At 40.7% G+C, this 22,380-nt stretch overlaps 1 protein-coding gene across 4 annotated transcripts in view; it reads right to left on the reverse strand.

Moving 5' to 3' along the window:
* Window positions 1-22,380, reverse strand: part of daam1 (dishevelled associated activator of morphogenesis 1) — a 150,686-nt gene that overhangs the window by 3,786 nt on the left and 124,520 nt on the right. For all 4 annotated transcript variants that reach the window (XM_033027176.1, XM_033027173.1, XM_033027174.1 and 1 more), the window contains 7 exons: window positions 16,448-16,554; window positions 14,238-14,326; window positions 12,843-13,011; window positions 12,070-12,177; window positions 10,719-10,779; window positions 7,148-7,279; window positions 4,179-4,349 (listed from right to left, as the gene is read on the reverse strand). In XM_033027176.1, coding sequence (XP_032883067.1) covers window positions 4,179-4,349; window positions 7,148-7,279; window positions 10,719-10,779; window positions 12,070-12,177; window positions 12,843-13,011; window positions 14,238-14,326; window positions 16,448-16,554 — 837 coding nt within the window. The remainder of the gene's footprint in view (window positions 1-4,178; window positions 4,350-7,147; window positions 7,280-10,718; window positions 10,780-12,069; window positions 12,178-12,842; window positions 13,012-14,237; window positions 14,327-16,447; window positions 16,555-22,380) is intronic.

The raw sequence follows: 22,380 nt of genomic DNA on the forward strand, positions 1-22,380 counted from the left end.
AGAGCTAGCTAAATGGATGCATGATTGGCTTGATGGTTAGTTGGAGAGGGTGATGGTGTACGTTGTTTGACAGATTAGAGCCCTGTGACTAGTGATGTTTGGGGGGAGGGACTCAAATAAAGAAAGCTAGTAGACAGAGTGTGAGGCAGGAGGCAGAGAAGGGAAGCACTCTGACCCAAAATCTAGGGGAGAAAGAAGAAAAAGAAAATAAACAGAGAATAAGAGGCAGTGGGTTTCTTAAATGTGCATATTTTAATGCTAGGAGCATTGTAAGAAAGGTGGATGAGCTTAGAGCCTGGATTGACACCTGGAAGTATGATGTTGTGGCGATCAGTGAAACATGGTTGCAGGAGGGCTGTGATTGGAAACTAAATATTCCAGGATTTCGTTGCTTCAGGAGTGATAGAATTGGAGGGGCAAGAGGTGGAGGTGTTGCATTGCTTGTCAGGGAAGATATTACAGCAGTGCTTTGGCAGGATAGATTGGAGGGCTCGTCTAGGGAGGCTATTTGGGTGGAACTGAGAAGTGGGAAAGGTGTAGCAACACATATAGGGGTGTATTATAGACCGCCAAATGGGGAGCGAGAATTGGAAGAGCAAATATGTGAGGAGATAGCAGATATTAGTAGTAAGCACAAGGTAGTGATTGTGGGAGATTTCAATTTTCCACACATAGACTGGGAAACACATTCTGTAAATGGGCTGGATGGTTTGGAGTTTGTAAAATGTGTGCAGGATAGTTTTTTGCAGCAATACATAGAGGTACCTACTAGAGAAGGGGCAGTGCTGGACCTCCTGTTAGGAAATGAGACAGGTCAGGTGACGGAGGTATGCGTTGGGGAGCACTTCGGGTCCAGTGATCACAACACCATTAGTTTCAATATAATTATGGAGAGGGTCAGAACTGGACCTAGGGTTGAGATTTTTGATTGGAGAAAGGCTAACTTTGAGGAGATGCGTAGGGATTTAAAAGTAGTGAATTGGGACATTTTGTTTTATGGGAAGGATGTAGAAGAGAAATAGAGGACATTTAAAGGTGAAATTTTAAGAGTACAGAATCTTTATGTCCCTGTTCGGTTGAAAGGAAATAGTAAAAATTGGAAAGAGCCATGGTTTTCAAGGGAAATTGGACACGGTTCGGAAAAAGAGGGAGATCTACAATAATTATAGGCAGCATGGAGTGAATGAGGTGCTTGAGGAGTATAAAGAATGTAAAAAGAATCTTAAGAAAGAAATTAGAAAAGCTAAAAGAAGATATGAGGTTGCTTTGGCAAGTAAGGTGAAAGTAAATCCAAAGGGTTTCTACAGCTATATTAATAGCAAAAGGATAACGAGGGATAAAATTGGTCCATTAGAGAGACAGAGTGGACAGCTATCTGCAGAGCCAAAAGAGATGGGGGAGATATTGAACAATTTCTTTTCTTCGGTATTCACCAAGGAGAAGGATATTGAATTATGTGAGGTAAGGGAAACAAGTAGAGTAGCTATGGATACTATGAGATTCAAAGAAAAAGTACTGACACTTTTGAAAAATATAAAAGTGGATAAGTCTCCAGGTCCTGACAGGATATCCCCTAGGACATTGAGGGAAGTTAGTGTAGAAATAGCAGGGGCTATGACAGAAATATTTCAAATGTCATTAGAAACGGGAATAGTGCCCGAGGATTGGTGTACTGCGCATGTTGTTCCATTGTTTAAAAAGGGTTCTAAGAGTAAATCTAGCAATTATAGACCTGTTAGTTTGACTTCGGTGGTGGGCAAATTAATGGAAAAGATACTTAGAGATAATATATATAAGCATCTGGATAAACAGGGTCTGATTAGGAACAGTCAACATGGATTTGTGCCTGGAAGGTCATGTTTGACTAATCTTCTTGAATTTTTTGAAGAGGTTACTAGGGAAATTGATGAGGGTAAAGCAGTGGATGTTGTCTATATGGACTTTAGTAAGGCCTTTGACAAGGTTCCTCATGGAAGGTTGGTTAAGAAGGTTCAATTGTTGGGTATAAATGCAGGAGTAGCAAGATGGATTCAACAGTGGCTGAATGGGAGACGCCAGAAAGTAATGGTGGATTTCTGTTTGTCAGGATGGAGGCAGGTGACTAGTGGGGTGCCTCAGGGATCTGTGTTGGGTCCACTGTTGTTTGTCATGTACATCAATGATCTGGATGAAGGTGTGGTAAATTGGATTAGTAAGTATGCAGATGATACTAAGATAGGTGGTGTTGTGGATAATGAAGTAGATTTCCAAAGTCTACAGAGAGATTTAGGTCATCTGGAAGAATGGGCTGAAAGATGGCAGATGGAGTTTAATGTTGATAAGTGTGAGGTGCTACATCTTGGCAGGACAAATCAAAATAGGACGTACATGGTAAATGGTAGCGAATTGAGGAATGCAGTTGAACAGAGGGATCTAGGAATAAATGTGCATAGTTCCCTGAAGGTGGAATCTCTTGTAGATAGGGTGGTAAAGAAAGCTTTTGGTATGCTAGCCTTTATAAATCAGAGCATTTATAGAAGTTGGGATGTAATGTTAAAATTGTACAAGGCATTGGTGAGACCAATTCTGGAGTATGGTGTGCAATTTTGGTCGCCCAATTATAGGAAGGATGTCAACAAAATAGAGAGAGTACAGAGGAGATTTACTAGAATGTTGCCTGGGTTTCAGCAACTAAGTTACAGAGAAAGGTTGAATAAGTTAGGTCTTTATTCTCTGGAGCGCAGAAGGTTAAGGGGGGACTTGATAGAGGTCTTTAAAATGATGAGAGGGATAGATAGAGTTGACGTGGACAAGCTTTTCCCATTGAGAGTAGGGAAGATTCAAACAAGAGGACATGACTTCAGAATTAAGGGACAGAAGTTTAGGGGTAACATGAGGGGGAACTTCTTTACTCAGAGAGTGGTAGCTATGTGGAATGAGCTTCCAGTGGAAGTGGTGGAGGCAGGTTCGATTTTATCATTTAAAAATAAATTGGATAGGTATATGGATGGGAAAGGAATGGAGGGTTATGGTCTGAGTGCAGGTAGATGGGACTAGGGGAAAATAATTGTCCGGCACGGACTTGTAGGGCCGAGATGGCCTGTTTCCGTGCTGTAATTGTTATATGGTTATATGTGCTACAGAAATCACTGCTGAGCCCATTGTTGTTCATCATTTATATATAAACAATTTGCATGAGAATTTACAGTAAAATAGGAGGTATCCTAGGCAGTGAAGAAGGTTATCAACATTATCAAGAATTAAAGTGGAATTTTGGTGAGTTTAGTAGTAATCGCAAATAGTTCAATTCAGATATTCGTGAGGTGGGAAGTCAAACCACAGTAAGATTTTCGAAGTGAATGACACCTGGAGAGCGTTGTGCGATCAACGAGTTTCAATACATAGATCTTTGAAAGTGGCATTATAGGTAGGCAGGGTGTTGAAGAGGCCGTTTCATCAGCAAGGATGTTAAGTAGAGAAGCTGGGACATTATGCTGTAGTTGTACAGGATGCTGGTGAGGTCACACTTGGAGTATTGTCCACCCTGCTGTAGGAAACACGTCTTTAAGCTGGAAAGAGTACAAAGATGACATACGAGAATGTTGCCACAACTTGAGGGACTAAGTGATAGTGAAGAGGCTGAGCAGCTAAGACTTTGTATAGCACATCAGCGGCAATTCCAAGGCACTGATACAACTGCACTAACATTTAGTGGAACAGACCAGGAATGAGCATCGATGCAGACGTTTTGAGTTAGAAATCGACAAAGACATCTTTGGATTTAAATGTCTCAAATCCAAGCACAATTTTTTCTAATGTACTATTTTGCAGAAGTCTATTGTGTTGGAAGATCGAAGATAGACACAAAATGCTGGAGTAACTCAGCATTTACTACATGTAGCATCTCTGGAGAGAAGGAATGGGTGACGTTTTGGGTCGAGACCCTTTTTCAGACTGATCTACAGTCTATTGTGTTAATGTCATTATTGCAATGCAATGGCATAAATTAAGATTTTATATGTGAACCCAGACACTATATCCAGATCAATACAGAATTAAAAAAAGGCTTCTACACGAAACTTGAAATAATTGATCATTCCAGCTACTATCTTCAAATATTAATCGCCATGAAATCTGCTATCATTTGATAATATGCCAGACCATGCACACTTGATCTTCTGAGATTGACACCATCTGACCTGTGTTTCCATTTTAGCTCTGCGTTCCTCCTCCTCCTTTTTCTTCCTCATATTCTCATTTTCCTGTTTGGCCTCTGCAAAGGCTTGGAGGAATTGATCAAAAATCCCAAAGAATTCATCAGGCTGCATTTTGCCGGTTTCTTCTCCAAAATGCTTCACGGCTTTGTTGAACTGGTTTGTTGGAGAAGAGGAGAGAAACAGACATTAATTTGCAGAGGGGACACAAGGAACTGCAGATGATGGTTTACAAAAAAAAGACAAAAAGTGCTGAAGTAACTCAGCGGGTCAAGCTGCATCTCTGGAGGACGAGGATAAGCAAAGTTTTGGGTTGGGATCTTTTTCATTGTCAGATACTGATTGATTGAAAGATACAACATGGAAACAAGTCCTTCAGCCCACAACAACCATCGATGACCCGTTCACACTAGTTCTGAGTTATCCCACTTTCTCATCCACTCCCTACACACTAGGGACAATTTAAAGAGGCCTACAAACCCTTCTTTGGAATGTGGGAGGAAACCCATGCGGCACAGGGAGAATGTGTAAACTGCACACAGACAGCTCCCAAGCTCAGGATTGAACTCAGGTTTCTGCTGCTATGAGCAAGCAGCTTTACCAGCTATGCCACTGTGCAACTCAAATAAATAACAATAAACATTTACAGCAAAATGGTTTCCAGCAGATAACACTCTTCAAACTGGATTGTTTGCTTTTACTTTCAGTTGTACATATGAATAAATGATGACAAAAAACCCAACATCGCATTTTGTTTCAAATATCTAACCTGCAATCTGAACCAACTGTCCAACAATACACTGCCAACCGAGAATGTTTATTCCTTCAAAGATATGGGAATCTATGGGAGGCACTGCCTCAAAAACGCGGCCAATATCATCAAATATTCACTTAACCCTGACTATGCTCTCATTGAAGGTATAAGAATCTTCTTCAAGGTGTGATGGTATAAGAATCTAAAAACTGTGACCACTAGATTCAAGAATGGCTTCTTCCCAGTTAAGGCCCTGTCCCACTTACGTGTCCATGGCACGCAAATTATGCGACCTTGTCGTCGCGTTGAGGCGCAGGGGCATCGTGTGGCCGTGTAATTAGCGTGCCAAGGATACGTAAGTGAGACTGGGGCTTAACCATCCGGTTCTTGTACACTACGCAACATTAACCTCAACTATCAAATATGGACTGTCTTTGGTTGCACTGAGGGACTTTGGGGGTTTTTTTTGCACTAGTTGCAGTTATTAGTGGATTTAACTTTTGTGTATGTGCATTGTGTTTATGGACCTGCTATGCTGCTCCAAATAAGAATTTAATTGTTCTGCAGTCGGCGCATATGACAATTAAACACTTCTGACTCGTAATTACTAATTGTGATATTACATTAAACTCTAGTTTGACAACAATGACATGCACAGAAAATTGCTGACAAAGCCATAATTAAGGCATCATCTAATTGGACAAGTATTCTCTGTCCAGGTTTCAGCACATTTCTTCAAACCCACCCACTCTCTTCCTTGTATTAAAACGTTCCCCACTTCTAATGCTCAACCTATTGAGAACCCAATAAAAACAGAGGTACAAAGAAGAGACTGCAGAGTACAACAATTTGATTTAGATCATAAAACCGTTGTAAACATTTTATTGGAAACATTTTCATTTGCTAAGTTCCTTTGATGTAGCCATTTTCTTCTTATCAAAAGGTTTCACGATTAGTTCCATCTGTACATTTATTTTTATAGGTCGAGGTAAATTTATTAATTTCATTAAGCACAGGAACCACGCAAGTAGTTAATCATTTGACGAAAGGATGTGTCCACAGAAATTGCTGGAAACACCAGGTAGTCAAGAATATTAATTACTGAGCTAATTTCCATTTGGTCTATGTTTGGTGTCTTTTCATTTGGATATTAAAGACTGGATCTTGCCCGAAGGCAAGCCATAGAGCTGAACAGGGCAGATCAATATTTACAAGGAAGGTTATAACCCAAATAAGTACTTAAAACATTTTGGAAAGTTAAATTCAACCAAATTTCAACCAAAATCTGAATTTAATAACGAGGATTTAGACAATTTATGTTTATTAGTATTACGTGTACTGAGGTGCAGGGACAATTTGGATGCTATCCAATCAGATAATGCTATTCATAAATACATTCAAGTACAATTGCTGAGCAAAGGGGAAAACACAGAGTACAAAATATAGTTCTCAGCATTTTAGAGCACCAGTTCCAAAGACAGAAGTTCAATGTCTGGAATGGAGTAGCGGTAAATTGGACAGTACCTCAGCTTACGGAAGGACTGTTCAGAAGTCTGACAACAGAGGGGAAGAAGCTATTCCCGAGTTTAGCTTTCAAACTTCTGCACTGCCCGACAGAGGCATGGAGAAGGAATGATCAAAATTCAACGATAAAAGACATATTTTTTTCAGCACCCCTGTTCTTTCAACATTGATTTTAGTCAGAAACTAAATTGCCACAGATCTTGATTTAAAGTACTATTTATTTTCTCCAATACACAGCTTCTAGGAAAAACAGTCTTAATTGCCTTAGCAAAGAAGCAGGAAATGACAAATCATTTTATTTGCATTGACTTGCAAACATCAAACTCTAAAAGAAGGCAACTGAAATGGCAATGCGGTGTAGATCCACGTTGGAACATGATCTGGCACCGGACTGTGTGGAAGTATCTCTGACTCCTGCACTATGATCTCAGACATCCTGCATAGAGAGCAGCCAACAATTGGTTGGGAGACAATGAATCTTAATCTCGAGCCGTGCCAATATGGACAGCAAACAGGATGTCCACTCACACACAGAAAGAAAACCAGAGATGAAATTGGGCTCATTCTTAGTGACGAATGCTCACCTACTCCCATCCCCCACTCCCCCCTCTCCTTCAAAGCTCAAATACAAAATAATAGAATTCCAAAAATATGCAGAGGCTTTGATGAAATTTACCAGGTCTTTAGCTTCCAACAGAAGATCCTCCACATCAGAGAAACTAAAACTTGCTACGGCAATAAACTGACTCACTACAGAGGTAAACTTGTCGCCAGCCTGTGCAGGTTGCAACTTTTGGTATGCCAGCTCCTGCAAAAAAGGAAATAAAATGGTTATTTACGCTTTTAACAATCTCTTCAAAAAGTGTTTATATACAGACACAAGGAACGGCAAATGCTGGAATCTTGAGGTAAACACCATGTGCTGGAGGAACTCAGCGGGTCATGTAGCATCTGTAGAAGGAATGAATAGAAGACGTCTCAGGTCTGAAAAAAGGGTCCTGACCTGAAAGGACACAAGTCCATATCCTTGCAATGATGCTGCCTAACCTGCTGAGTTCCACCAGCACTTTTGTGTTTTGCTCAACACAGTTCGTACTTTTCCCACAGACATTAAGAGAATATCTCATGGATGAGAATATAAGAGCAAGAGTAGGCCATTCATCCCTCAAGCCTGTTCTACCAGGCAAGAAGATCAAGGCTGATATTCCATCTCAGCACTATTTTCCTGCCCTATTCCCATTCCCCTTTGACCATTCCAACATCCACAATCTCCATTTTGAATGGAATCAATGGGCAATCCTTTAAAGGTGTAGAATTTAAAACATTAACCACCATCCGACATGAAACCATTTCCACTTATTTCAGTCCTAAATGTCCTGGCTGTTATTTTGAGACTGCCCTCTTATTCGAGCCACCTTCCCTAGTATATCTACTCAGCTATCTACCTTGTGTAGGAAAGAACTACAGATACTAGTTTAAATCAAAGGTAGACACAAAATGCTGGAGCAACTCAGCGGGTCAAGCAGCATCTCTGGAGAGAAGGAATCTCCAGAGATGCTGCCTGACCCACTGAGTTACTCCAGCATTTTGTGTCTATCTGCTATCTACCCTGTTAAGTCTTCAAACATTTTTACACATTTCAGCGAGATTAACTTCTTTCTTCTATGTTCTAGATACTAGAAGCCTCGCAGTCTTTCCTCATATGACAAAAGTGCCACCAAAGTCAATCTTTGCTGCACTCTCCATATCCATGCTCAAGTAAGAAACCGAAGGTTGTACATAATACTCCAGTTGTGTTCTTCACTTAACACTATATAATGATGGACAAAAATCTATACTCATACTCCAACAGGTCAATGTGTCATTTTTCATGCTAACTACCGATTTCAACTGTATTTTATTGTTCAGTGATGTATGTACAAGGATATCCAGGTCTCCCTGAGCATCAACATTGTCCACCATTTAATAAGATGCTCCTTCATGAATGTATAGCTCCCTGATTCCCATTACATCAAAAACGGAATCAACCTCAGCCTTGAAAATAGTTTGAGAGATACAGCGCGGAAACAGGCCCTTTGACCCATGGAGTCCACGCCGACCAGCGATCCCCGTACACACGCACTTCCTACACACACGAGGGACAATTTTACCATTTTTACCGTAGCCAATTAACCTACAAACCCGTATGTCTTTGGAGTGTGGGAGGAAACTGGGGCACCCGAAGAGCATTATCATCATTGCAAGAATCAATCCTGAAACTCCACTCTGTAATGAATTCTTCAGATACAGAGATCATGAAGCCCTGCTTTGTCTGTAATGACATTTCACTTTTGTAATCCCTTTACAATAAAGGCTAACATACCATATTTTGTTTTAATTGCTTACATTAACTAATTTACTTCTTTATCTCATGAACCAATGAATCCTCCAATATTTACTAATTTCCCAAGTTTTTTTAAAGAACATTTTTTCTATTTAACTTGTCAGTGTAAACCATCTTATAAATGTCAATATTATACTTTTTACTGTATTGCTCACCCACTCAACTTGACCATGTTCTTATACATCTTCCTGATAAATGTACTTTATCACCGTGGTTTATAACACTCATATATGTAGATAAAGATTGTGCCACAGGAATCAGTAAAGATGTTGCCAATGAGTGGTAATCTGTGTTATTATTGATGGAGAATAGCTATACTGATCCATGTGGCATCCCATGAGTTGAGGTTTGTCCATCCAAAACAATCCACCTCTTTGCCCTCTCCATTTCTGTGCTTTTTGCATTAATACGTATCTTCCAAAACTTGCGCCCTTGTGTGATTAAAACTCATTGAAGTATCCAGACCCGTGGAGAGAGGGGATTCTGACTTGTATCAGGTAGAGTTTTCATGTTTCTTCCCCCCCCCCCCCCCCCAACATCACCACATTATGCCCCCTCCCACACCATCATCCCACACATACGCACACAACACACACTTGCTGCTGAAATCATTGCTGTACAAATACAGCGGCTTCAAAAATTAGAATAGTATGTAAACACTTTTAAAAGCTGGAAGTAGCAACAAAAGGTGCTTCCCCTTCCCGAGTTCCTTTGTGCTTTTCTCCCTGTTTTCAAAGTGCAAAGTTGCAAAACCAACTGTGATCTCATCGTGGCTCTTTCATCAGCCACCCCATTTCTCGACATTGTGCATTCACTTCATTTCTGCGGACATGCGGTCATTGGGGCCAGCACAATTAACATTGTCCTCATTTCAATAAATTAAATGTTTGGCCTTTTTGTTTTAAAACACAACTGAATGCCAAATCCTCACAATGAACAGAAACTAGGACAGTGCTAAGTAGAAAATTTGAACGAAATACGTTTGTGTGCTCCTCTTTAATTGGGATGTTTGATATATTTATTTGAACTGTAAATTAATAATAATAATAAATACTTTATTAATACCCTTTTCAGGGGAAATTCAGATTGCAAAGTAACTAAACTTTCAGAAATACCTTTTTAACTTGTTTATTGTTCACAATATTCACTATATTCTAGAAGTTGTAGAGAGGGACAACAATGTATTAAGAAATTCTAAGTTGTCGTGCTTTCTCTTTAAATGCCAACAACAATAGAAATATACAGGAAAGCCAAGTAAAGAGCAGTCACCAGCAATCTGAAGCCGGCGAATGTGTTTCCTGTCAGTGAAGTGTTGAGCACATATAACATCGCTCCCATCTAGGTGTTAGCATGCAATGGCTTGTACTAATGAACAAAATCTGGATTAAATGTAAAAGTCTTATTAGAACGAAACATCTAAGGTAGACAAAAATGCTGGAGAAACTCAGCGGGTGAGGCAGCATCTATTTTTTCTGGGTTAAGATGTGGTCGTAGAGTTTGAGGGAAGGGGGAACTACAGAGGGGGGGGTGGGGGGCAGTGAGAGAGGAGGTTGCTAAACTGTCTTCGGAGAGAGGAGGAGAACTTCTTCAAAGTAGGCATACCTTGAGGAGATTTCGCAGTGGAGTGGACAAAATGTTTAAGCAAAACGAAACATCTAATCGAAAAACCAGTGTAAATTCAAATGCACAACTTCGAAAGGGAAGGGCACTTGCAGTGAAGGAAGGAAGCACGCCTAATGTGAAGGGAAATGGGTTAATACTAATGAATGTGAAGTCTTCCCACCCGGGCTTCCTTTAAGTATATAATAATAATAATAATGAAGAAAACAATCTAACAAAGAGACATAGTACTGGGAATACTTACACTCTCCACAGCCTTCAGACCACTTCTCAGGCTACTGAATTCTTTTTCCAACTCAATCAAACTGCAGAACAAAACCACATCATTTGTCAGTGTCAAAAGGTACACAATACAATAACCTTTTAACTTTTAAACCTTTCTCTGAAAAGAAAATTAAGTCTAGAGGAGAAACTTTTATTAACATTTTGAAACATTAAAGATATAATTTACTCACCAGGACCATATCAAAAAATGGTTAACATTGTAATATTTATTTATTTTCTGAGATGAAAAATTTTCACTGACTGGTGAATACTCAAGATTGCCAACGAAACTGAAGGAGTGGAAATAAGCTCTGAAATAGTCCACTGCTGGTACTTTATGAGTGATTTGAGATGCAATTTAGTTTAGTTTAGTCTTTGTGAAGTTAAGGAAAGGTAATTGATCCAAGCCACGCACATTCTTCACCCTTTAACAACTACAACCTTCCACATCTGTGTTATCATGTGGGGAGGATTGGAGTTGCTGTAGGGTGAAGAATGTGCCTTTTGGATCAATTATCAGAGCTCCTGAGGACTCCGAGAAAATAAATCCTTTTTTTGTTAAAATCAATGTCACATATCAATGCCTGACCGACACCAACTCTGAAAGGTTGACACCATCCAGGATCCACCATCCACAGGCAGCCGTGTAACAGATCATTTCCTTGACAGCACCTCGCAAAGGCGGCACAATCCCACACTCCAAAGACGTACAGGTTTGCAGCTTGGTATACGTGTAAATTGTCCCTAGTGTGGGTGGGGTGGTGTTAATGTGGGCTGATCTGTGTGGACTCAAGGGCCTGTTTCCGCACTGTATCTCTAAACTACATTAAACCACAATCTCTGTTCATCCAGAATGACATGGGTAGAGGGTGAAAAAAAAAAACGGCACCACCTCCAAGTCCCTCACTATCCTAAAGTTGATCATTTTCATCATTACTTTATAGTGGTTAGGGCAACATTACCGCCACAACACACTGTGGGAACACCCTCACCACAGCAACTAAAATTTGATTAACATCCCATTGTATTAATGAACAGCAGTGAAGAGAATTGCCACATTCCACTCAGCAACTATAATCCCGCACATATATACTGCTGCACCATAAAACTCAAATACATCGCCGATCACCCTTAAATTTGATTTATTATTTAATCTTTCAAAGCAATATTAAGTACTATTATTATTGTATTAATGTTCAAAAATTGGATTAAATGCAAGAGTCTTATTACAACAATGCATCTAATAGAAAAATCTGTATAAATTTAAATGCACAACAATATTAAGCAAAGTTGTCTATACATTGAATACCTATCATGCCTTGAAAACTTACTTAACTTTGGCAGCTTCAGGAATACTCCGTAAATCATCATGGATGGTCACCACTTTTGGATATTTCTTCTCCAAAATTGTAATCAAATAGTGCAAGAGAGTAATATTCCTTGAACAAAAATAAAATTTTAGGTGTTTGTTATAATATAAAAAAAGACAAGCAATAAAAATCTACAGTCCAAAGTTAAATAATAAACCGAGATAGAGAAACAAGAAATTGCAGATGCTGGTTTACAAAAAAAAGCAGAAAGTGTTGGAGTAACTCAGAAAGTCAGGCAGCATCTGTGGAGGAAATAGACAGGCGAGGTTTCGGAACTGAACTCCTGCCTTTATCGGGTTGGGTAAGTTGGGTCAAACGCTGAGATCGATAGATTGGTGTTAGGTAGGAGTTATTAAGAGGCAAAGGCACAGATAGCCATCAACTAACAGAGTGGTCGAGCATAATGGAATGATTGAATGTAATTGCCAAGGAAACTATTTTCACAAAGATGTCACTTCACAAAATGAAGATACATTTCCACAATATTCACAAGGCTAAAAGTGGTTCTGATGTTTATGTGGACATCCCCACTCCAAGCTTTGAAAATAAAGATTAGTCGTAGCTACATTCTCGTTCAGTTGCTGTAGTGCTTTCCATGACCAATAAGCAGAACAGACTGAAGAAAAAGTATTTGATTCTAGGTTAGTTAAGGGAACAGAGCTATACTGGCCTTAGGACTGACACAAGCCGCACCAACATTTCATTTCAAAAGCACAGGGTTGACAATGTCTTACTTCTCAATACTAGACTTGGTGTCTGCAATCTTGTTCAGACTGGAGAGTTTGAAACCGTAAGCATTGCCTCTTTGTCCCTTGTTCATGTAATTGCCAAAAGCCAAAACCACCTCCAACAGCTGCTTCAGATTTTTGCTTTGCAGAACCTCCTTGGAACTCATACGAATAGCTGGAAGATTAAGAACAAATCTCATTGGTGAAATTAGCTCAGATAGTGATGTACTAAATCTCAGCTGAGGGATCATGCATTAAAACTGAAATGAATCAAGAACATAAATAACAAAATACCTTAAACTATATTCTGGTGTCAGGTGGTTTAAAGCCTAATCAAATAAATAAAGCAGTGAAATATTGTACTCTTGCTAGTGTACCAATGTAAAATTGGAAAATTATGCAAGATGAAGCTATTACATTTTTCAGCAAAGTAATTTTGCTATAATGGAAAATCTTTCCCAGCTACCCTTTCTAATCAAGGCACTACATTCACCTTAATCAATGACTATGATCTATTCAATTCCATTATCTTTAATACATCTCAAAAATTCATTTGTGAGTATTTAGCTGTTGATGCTTGTCAAAGCCCTTGGAAACAACTGACACAGATAATTTTACTCAAATTGTACTAAATATCTTGTGACTCGCTTCAGAACTATGCAATAAAAATACACCGGTGTAACAGATAAAACATTTTCATGTGGGATAACACTTCAGCTAATATTTCACACAATAAAAATAAATAATAAAAATGGTGGCACGGTGGCGCAGCGGTAGAGTTACTGCCTTACAGCGCCAAAGACCCAGCTTTGATCCTGACTATGGGTACTGTATGTATGGAGTTGGTGACCTACGCGGGTTTTCTCCGGGATCTCCAGATCCAAAGATGTACAAGTTTGTAGCTTAATTGGCTTGGTATAATTGTAAATTGTCCCTAGTGTGTGTAGGATAGCGTTAATGTACAGAGATCGCTGGTCGGCGTGGTGGGCTGAAAGGCCCATTTCCGCACTGTATCTCTAAACTAAACTAGTCCTGAATTTAAACCAGGCAAGGTAGAGTTGACGATTAAAATCACAACTGGACACTGATAAATGATCTGTGAAACCTGTATAATATGTACACACCTTTTACACACCTTCAGGGTAGTGGCAGGTTTTACACACCTTCAGGGTAGTGGCAGAACAATTAGTATCTGAATTGCTCTGGCTTTAATTTCAGGCCCTCAAATGAAGAAAATATCTACACTATCAATCTATTGGGACACAACAGTATACAGCGAAACATAGTTTAAAATAGTGGAGTAGACATCACATGCAACACTGAAGAAAGTGGCCAACAGCTTGAAGCATACACTATGAATGCTCTCCGGGCTAAATAACGAGCCAATGATAAGCGTCATACCTTCAACTTTGGGTTTGACTTCTGCCACTCTTTCTGCAAATTTCTTCTTGAAATATAGGGACTGCAATCGCTGCTGATAGTGAGGGATTCTAGTGAAAATAAAGTCACAACATGTAAGCTTACAATACAATACAATGCCGTTTATTGTAATTTGAACCTCAAATGAAGTTCAAACGAAATTTGGTTTCTGCAGTCATACAAGAAGAAGAAACAATTAACAAGACACACAACCAACACAGTTCACACAAACATCCATCACAGTGAATCTCCTCCTCACTGTGATGGAAGGCAAAGTCTTGTCTTTCCCCTGCTCTCCATTTTTCTCCCGGTTAAAGCCCCCGGCGGGCGATGGCAAGTCCCGCGGCCGTTAAGGCCGCGCCGGGCGATGTAAGGCCCTGCTCCGGGTCTTGATGTTGGAGCCCTCGGCGGGCGATGGCAATTCCCATGGCCGTTAAAGCCACGCCGGGCGATGTAAGGCCCCGCTCCGGGTCGTTTTCAACCCCGCAATTCGGGCGGGAGACGTTGCCGTTGCAGGAGCTCCGAAAAGCGGTCTCCCACCAGGGACCCGCGAGCTCCCGATGTCACCGTCCACCGGACCTGCGGCTGGAGCCTCCGAAGTGCCGAAGTCGGGTCGCAGCCGCACGCCACCACAGCTCTCCACACTCCGAAGCCGGCCTGCTCCATGATGGTAAGTCTGCAGGCTCCACGACTGGAGCTCCCAGGTCGTTCCGGTTGGAGGCCACTCCATGGTGCTAGGCCCCAACGACAACGGAGACCTGACAGGGAAAAGGTCGGGTTCCCCGTACAGGGAAGAGATTTAAAAGTTCCCGCCCCCCACATATACACAGCTAAAAACAATATATAAACCACTACAAACTACACTCAACGGGACAAAAATTAAAGAAAGACAGACGGACTGCAGAGGCCGCTGCCATTTTACCTCCACGATTGTACCTTGAACATACGATTGTCAGGAATTTTGTAAAAATAAAAATTCCTGGTAGCTCGAAGCACTCAATTCAATTCATTCCAAAATAATACAACCCAGAGGGAGTTTTGGCTTGTCTGAAGAAAACAATTGCTTTAACACACCCAAGGCTTTGGTCAGTTTTGTCGATCAGCCTCATCTATGTTTTACTGCAAAGGAACAGGCCCTTTGACCCACAATGCTTGTGTTGAACATGATTCCAAGGTATACTAATCTCCTCTGCATGTAATCCATATCCATCGCTGCATTGCCATGGGCCAGTCTAAAAACCTTCAAATGCAACTATCACACCTGCCTCCATTACCACCCCCCAGCAGTGCGTTCCAGGTACCCACTTGCCCGCACATCTCCATTATACTTTACCCCTCTCACTTAAACCTAAGCACTCAAGTCTTTGACTGTGCATTTACTTCCTAATTAAGTCATTTTAACACCCTGAATTTTAATAGAGTTTTATTCTTGCCCTACATATACACAAACAATTTCTAAGTTTCCAAAACAATTTATTCCTTCCAGCTATTTAGGATTTTGTCAGTGAAATTCAACACGGTGCGCAGAAAATACACAGAGCACCCACCTCACCTATCACGTACCCTTCACAATTTCTCCTTCTATTGACCTGTATGGAAAGGTGAATTGGGATAGGGTGCACAACTGTTGATTCATCTGTTCCTGCTCCTACTGCACTCCTACTTGTTTTACTCACCACTGCAATTATCTTGGATTAATTAAGACCATTCATCAACTGCTTTTGAACTGCAGGGGGTAGATACGGCATTGAAACGCATCTAAACAGTCCTACAGTCTATAAAAAGCAGCGAGCTGCCAGGACTGCAAGTATGAAAAGTCATGTGTGTTTGAAATTCTCATTTGATATCAAATGCCAAAATGAGGATGAAAAAATCCTTTGTGTATTTAAAATTGTTTCAGGAAGTTTTGGCTTGTATGAAGAAAACAATTGGCTTAACATGCCAAGTCTTTGGTCAGTTTAAAAAAAAATCTGGCACGTCTCCACACCAAGTCAACAGGTTCCATGAAACTGCCTGGCAGTTTACTTCACTTTTTGGGATAATTTAATCCCGATGGAAACACCCTACTCCAGGAATTTCCAAACAAAACATGTGGCCGTGATAACATGTGGTACGGCATAGCAGGGTTACCACAGCAAGATGGTTTGTTCGGGGGGGGGGGGTTCACGGCATAGTTCATTGCCAGTACTTACCTGCTCATTTCAAACAGGAATCGGTCTGCTTTGGCCATCCGTTCAATCTCATGTTTGTGCTCCTCCAGTACATCGATATCACTCTTCTCCGGGACAAATTTCAGCAGCTGAGAGGAATGAAAAAAAAAACAGACTTCATATCACATGATTTATTTGTTAACCTAACAAATCAACTTGAAAGATTTGCAAGTCAGATTTTGTAAGTGAGGTTTTGATTTTGTTTTTCAAATTGAATACATTTGGGTGGCACTGTGGTGCATCTGGTAGAGCCACTGCCTCACAGCGCCGGAGACGCGGGTTTGATCCTGACATTGGGTGCTGCCTTGTCTGTGTGGAGTTTGCACATTCTCCCAGTGATGGCGTGGTCTTCCTCCAGGTGCTCTGGCTTCCTCACACATCCCAAAGAAATGCGGGCTTGTTGGTTAATTGGCCTCTGTATAGTTGTCCCTAATGTGTAGGGATTGAATGAGAAAGTGGGATAACAGAGCTAGTGTGAACAGGTGATCGATGATCAGCGTGGACTCAGTGGGCTGAAGGGCCTGTTTCCATTTTGTATCTTTAAATTAATCTTCCAACAATTCGTCGCATTACATTGGGGAAGGCGGACAGGTCCATGGCGCACGGAGGTGGAGCGGTGGCTGTGGGAAGTGAGGGTCGATGGAGTGGGACGTTGGAGGCCCTGCAGCAACTGGAGGATCACGTGGATCAGGCGCTGCTGAAGGCCCCACAAAGGTTGGACAAACACATGAATCAGACATGGCCTGCAGCAGCACGGATGGCAGCGACGGCAGGCACCAACGTCATTGCCAGGCCCAGCAACACTAACCCTGTGCCTCCACCAGGACAACGGGCCTTTAAGGCCAAGATAAGACTCAATACTTTTAAGGACTTGAAATTTGAATTGCACAAGGGGGCGCCGCAAATGCGCAAATGTCTCTTTGTGTACTTCCTCGGTGATATCTACTCTTATTTCTGGGCATGCTGAACATACATGTAAACCAATCCGGCAAAATAGCTGATGTACAACATCGTACATGCATAACCCAAAGAAAAGTAATCAGTTTCTTTATTTTTCATCTCTCTGCATATGGAGCCAGAGCCATTTCTAAAACCGTCCCAAAAATGTAACGTTAAACATCCACCGCTTGGTTTAACTCTTCGTGCTAACCTGTTTGTCAGAGATTTTCATTTTTGAAATCTTGTGATTGGCTGGGGAGTAAGGCTGTTCAAAGTTAATATATGAAACTCTCCTCTTAATCTCATATAAATAAAGATTTTAAACAAACCTCCATTTCAAAAACTACTGGGGCCTGTAAAGATAAATTAATGGGCAGGATGGGTTGGGGACAGTGGGCCAAGCACAAACATGTACAGGGTTCTGGCAAAGTGCCAGTCTACCTGGCCTTCTCTGGTGCCCTAAACTGTTGAGGGTATATCAGAGTCAAAGAGCCGTGCAGCATATGCCCATCAAGTTGGCATATTCCCATTTACCTACATTACCACAGCCCTCTCAACCAAATGTATTTTAAAAGTCATAATTGTATCTGCTTCCATATCTTCTTCTGGCAGTTCATTCCATATACGGACTGTCCTGAGAGTGCAAATGTTACTTCTGAGGTCCTTTTTAAAACTCCCCCCTCTCCTCTTAAGCTTATAACCTCTAGTTTAGGAATCCTCCACCCTGGGATAAAGACTGTGAGCGTTCACTTTATCCATTCACCTCATGATCTTGCACCCCACAGCCTCCTACACACCAAACAAAAAAGTCTCAACCTATCTAACCTCTTGCTATATCTCAAGCCTGCAAGCCTAGGCCACATCCTGATGGACCTCTTCCGCACCCTTTCTAACCGAATGATATCTTGTGTTCCTTGACAAGAAGGCACATTGTTTGCTTTGTAATAATGAACCTTGTAAAGCCATGGGCAATATCACAATTGGAGCCGCAGGCCTGTTGAAGGATTGGCTGGAGTAAGACATAACTCTCAAGGGATGAGATGAGCTTATTTTGCCCAATTCGCTGTTATGGGTCAAATTCTCACTGGAACTGGGTCAAGACTTTAAAGTCTCAGACTACAAATACCAACTTTGTTCCTCAATAAAAACACAAAGGGCTGGAGAAACTCAGTGGCCAGGCAGCATCTGGGGAGAAATTTGGATATGGATAGGGGGTGTTTCAGATTGTGACCAACCCCTCCTCAGACTGATGGAGTAAGAAGAAAAAAGCCAGAAAAGGGGGGTTGGGGCGGGACAAAGCCTGGCAGGTGAGAGGGGGTCTGATTGGCAGATGGGTGGAGTAAGTGACATGGGCTAGAGGTGAAAAGGAGACAAAAGAGTGTCAGATAAGGAGAGAAGTGAAACAAGGAGGAGTGAAATGTAAAGTGTGAAGGGAGGGATAGGTGGGGTATGAGGAGGAGGGCTAAAAGGACATGGGGGACTCAGAGGTGGGAGAGATGAGAGATGAGTGGAAAGAGGAAGGAAAAAGATCAGAGTGATGGGGATGGTGCTGCTCGCATGGGGGGGATTACTTGATAATGGAGAATTCAAAGTTTATATCATTGGACTATAAGCTACCCAAGCAGAATATTAAGCTTTTCATACCTCCAATGTTAATAAATACTTAAATTCAATACAGTGTCTATAATACAAAATTCTTCAAGCTCACTTCAAGTATGAAAGCTCACTTGAACTTGAACTTGAAACAGGATTATAAAAAGTTTGCTGATTTCTAATGAATCAACTGAGATTGTACCAGCAACAAAAGTATAGCATATTTACATATATATTTATTCTGCCAAACGAAGTATGAAAGTCTGATTAATTGTTGAGCTTCCTGGATTCTAGTTACAATGAAAGGTATGCAAAACAGCACCAATTTAAAATCCATGTAAATTTCTTTCGTTCTAAAAATCATCGCTCTCCTTTGATTTCATAAGTTGTGTCAGGTTCTTTCTAGTTGTTATTTTTCAATGGACATTTTGACAAATTATCCAAAATTTATGAACTTAATGGTCTAAGCACCAGGAGGCTTCAACACTTGTTTCATGACGAGTACTCTTTTTATTGAAGAAGGGACTTGACCCGAAACGTCGCCTATTTCCTTCGCTCCATAGATGCTGCCTCACCCACTGAGTTTCTCTAGCATTTTTGTCTACCCACTCTTTTTTACAAGACAACCTTCTGCCTGAGGTAGTGCAAAACTCTATTTTCCTCGAGGTAGCATCTTAGTTTTGCATAACTAGGACCAGTCAGTGGCGACTCTTGCCTTTGAATGTCTTTCTTTCATCTTACGGAACCAGCACCCTTGATCTGGACTACATTACAACCCTTCCAATCCCGCAATCGGGAAAGAAGACCTATTTTATTCTGTTCACATTGTAAACTGAGACCAGCTGCTTCTACTCAGTTCACTGATGGCAGTCAGATGTTGCTGCTCGATTCTGAACTGATGAAAGAGAAGTGATTAAAGGTGCAAGGGGATTCCCATAAAATAACGAGCCAACTTCTGTCACTCTTAAACAGGAACAGAAAACCTACCGGCCTCTCAAACTGTAAACTGCACAATACACAAAAAATGTTCAAAGCACCTAACTTCAACCCAGAAGTCTAGTATTTAAAACTTAAAAATTAATAACATTTTTAATAAAAATCCATGATTAAATTTTGTATTATTAACCTGCTGCCAACCATGTAAACAATGTCCAGAAATGAATTATTTATGCATTTCTAAATTAACTTTGAGTCTATAAAATTCTAAATATCTATTGCAGACAGTAACTTTAGCTAAACAACAATACACGGAGAAGTAAAAGCAAAGATAAACACAAAAATCATAATTTTCCAACATAGTGACAGACCAAGACACAAACTGCTGGTGGAACTCAATGGGTTAGGCAGCATCTGTGAAGGGAATGGACAGGCAACATCATAAGGTCATAAGTGACAGGAGTAGAATAAGGCCATTCGACCCATAAAGTCTACTCCGCTATTCAATCAACGCTGATCTATCTCTCCCTCCTAACCCCATTATCCTGCCTTCTCCACATAACCTTTGACACCCGTACTAATCATGAATCAATCTATCTCTGGCTTAAAAATATCCACCGACTTGGCCTCCACAGCCTTCTGTGGCAAAGAATTCCACAGATTCACCACCCTCGGACTAAAGAAATTTCTCCTCATCTCCTTCCTAAAAGAACATCCTTTAATTCCGAGGCTATGACCAGTCCTAGACTCTCCCACTAGTGGAAACATCCTCTCCACATCCACTCTATCCAAGCCTTTCACTATTCTCTATGTTTCAATGAGGTCCCCCCTCATTCTATTAAACTCCAGCAAGTGCCGGCAAACGGCCATCAAATGTTAACCTACTCATTCCTAGGTAGTGTTTTGCTCAATATTTCAGCATCTGCAGTTACTTGTGTTCCAAAGCATCGGACGTCGTTCCCTCCACAGATGCAGCTTGAGCTGCTGAGTTCCTCCAGCACTTTGGCTTTTGCTCAAAATTCCAGCATTTGCCGTTCCTTGTCTCCATAAACCACAGACCATTAGCAACAGATTTGTGCTTCAGTAATGTCACTACGGGGCCTTCTTTGTACTTTCCATTTAAGAAAATGGTATCAGCTTTCAGCTCAGATCTCATCTCAATATTATTAAAATCCCATTGTATAGCTTTCAATATATTTTAATCATTTTTTAATATTAAAACAAGCAGCATTAAAAAAGGAAAATATACCAAGGAGTGTTTTAGAGGCAAAACATCAATATTTAAAACTGCTAGGATTCAGGGTTAAATATATGAAGGGAAGTATAACCCATCTATTCAAATTAAAACTCGAGCAAAAATGATCAACTTCCATTACTGCGCACAATGGAGCAATTCCATGAACTGAACTTCCTGATACGCATCACTCTACCTAGCATTTCCTTCCCAGGGAAACCCAGCTGGTGTGACAGACTTGACCGTTATTGTGCACTTCCTGCTCGTCAGCTTAATTACAGACACTTAAGAATAGGTCAATTGCAGGAACATTTGGTCACAAAACACTTGGCACTGAATGTACTGGAGGGAATAAACATTAATTTAGTAATGGGCAGGAGCAAGTAGCAACACCACCTTATCTTGCATTTTAATTTTCCCCTACAGTTATGACAACATCCTCTTGCAACGACGTTCACTTGCTGGTCCAAATACAATGACTACAGAGTGGCAAACAGGAATTCACAGCACATTTATGTTTTCCAAAAGAAAGTTCATTCATAACATAAGTGACAACTTACAATACAAGAAACTGCAGGTGCTGGTTTACATAAATAAACACAAAGTTGTGGAGTAACTCAGCGGGTTAGGCAGCATCTCTGGGAGACATGGATAGGTGATGTTTCGGGTCAGAACCCTTCTTCAGTCTGCAGAAGGTCCCGACCTGTAACGTGGCCTATTCCTGTCATCCAGAGATGCTGCCTGACCTGCTGAGTTACTCCAGCACTTTGTGTTTATTTGTCTTGACATTTTCCAGGATGTAACTGGATAGTTCAGAAAGGTGAAGCAGGAAAGCAATTTTCCTTTAAATGTAAGACCCTACAATAATAAAAACAAGCCACAAATATGAGATGTTACCATTTTTGCTGTCCTCTTTTCCCTATTTAAGTGTCAGAATATCAATCGCAATAATATAGAAACACAATTCAAATTATGACCCATTTTATGGTCGGTAGTTATATGCAACAAATTCCAGTGAAATATTATTGAACACTTTTCCTTTACAAATACAAGGACCGCATGTTAGGAGATTCAGATTAGTTTGTAATTTATACCAAGATGCCGTGAAATTCCTCGTGCACATGAAGTTCAAACTGTATACGTACTGTAATTATAAATACGAGCGCAAAGCAGAAGAATGGAACAAGATTGTAGTGAAAAAAAATCAAACTAC

The sequence above is a fragment of the Amblyraja radiata genome, chromosome 9 (genome assembly GCF_010909765.2).
Source record: "Amblyraja radiata isolate CabotCenter1 chromosome 9, sAmbRad1.1.pri, whole genome shotgun sequence".
Lineage (NCBI taxonomy): Eukaryota > Metazoa > Chordata > Chondrichthyes > Rajiformes > Rajidae > Amblyraja > Amblyraja radiata.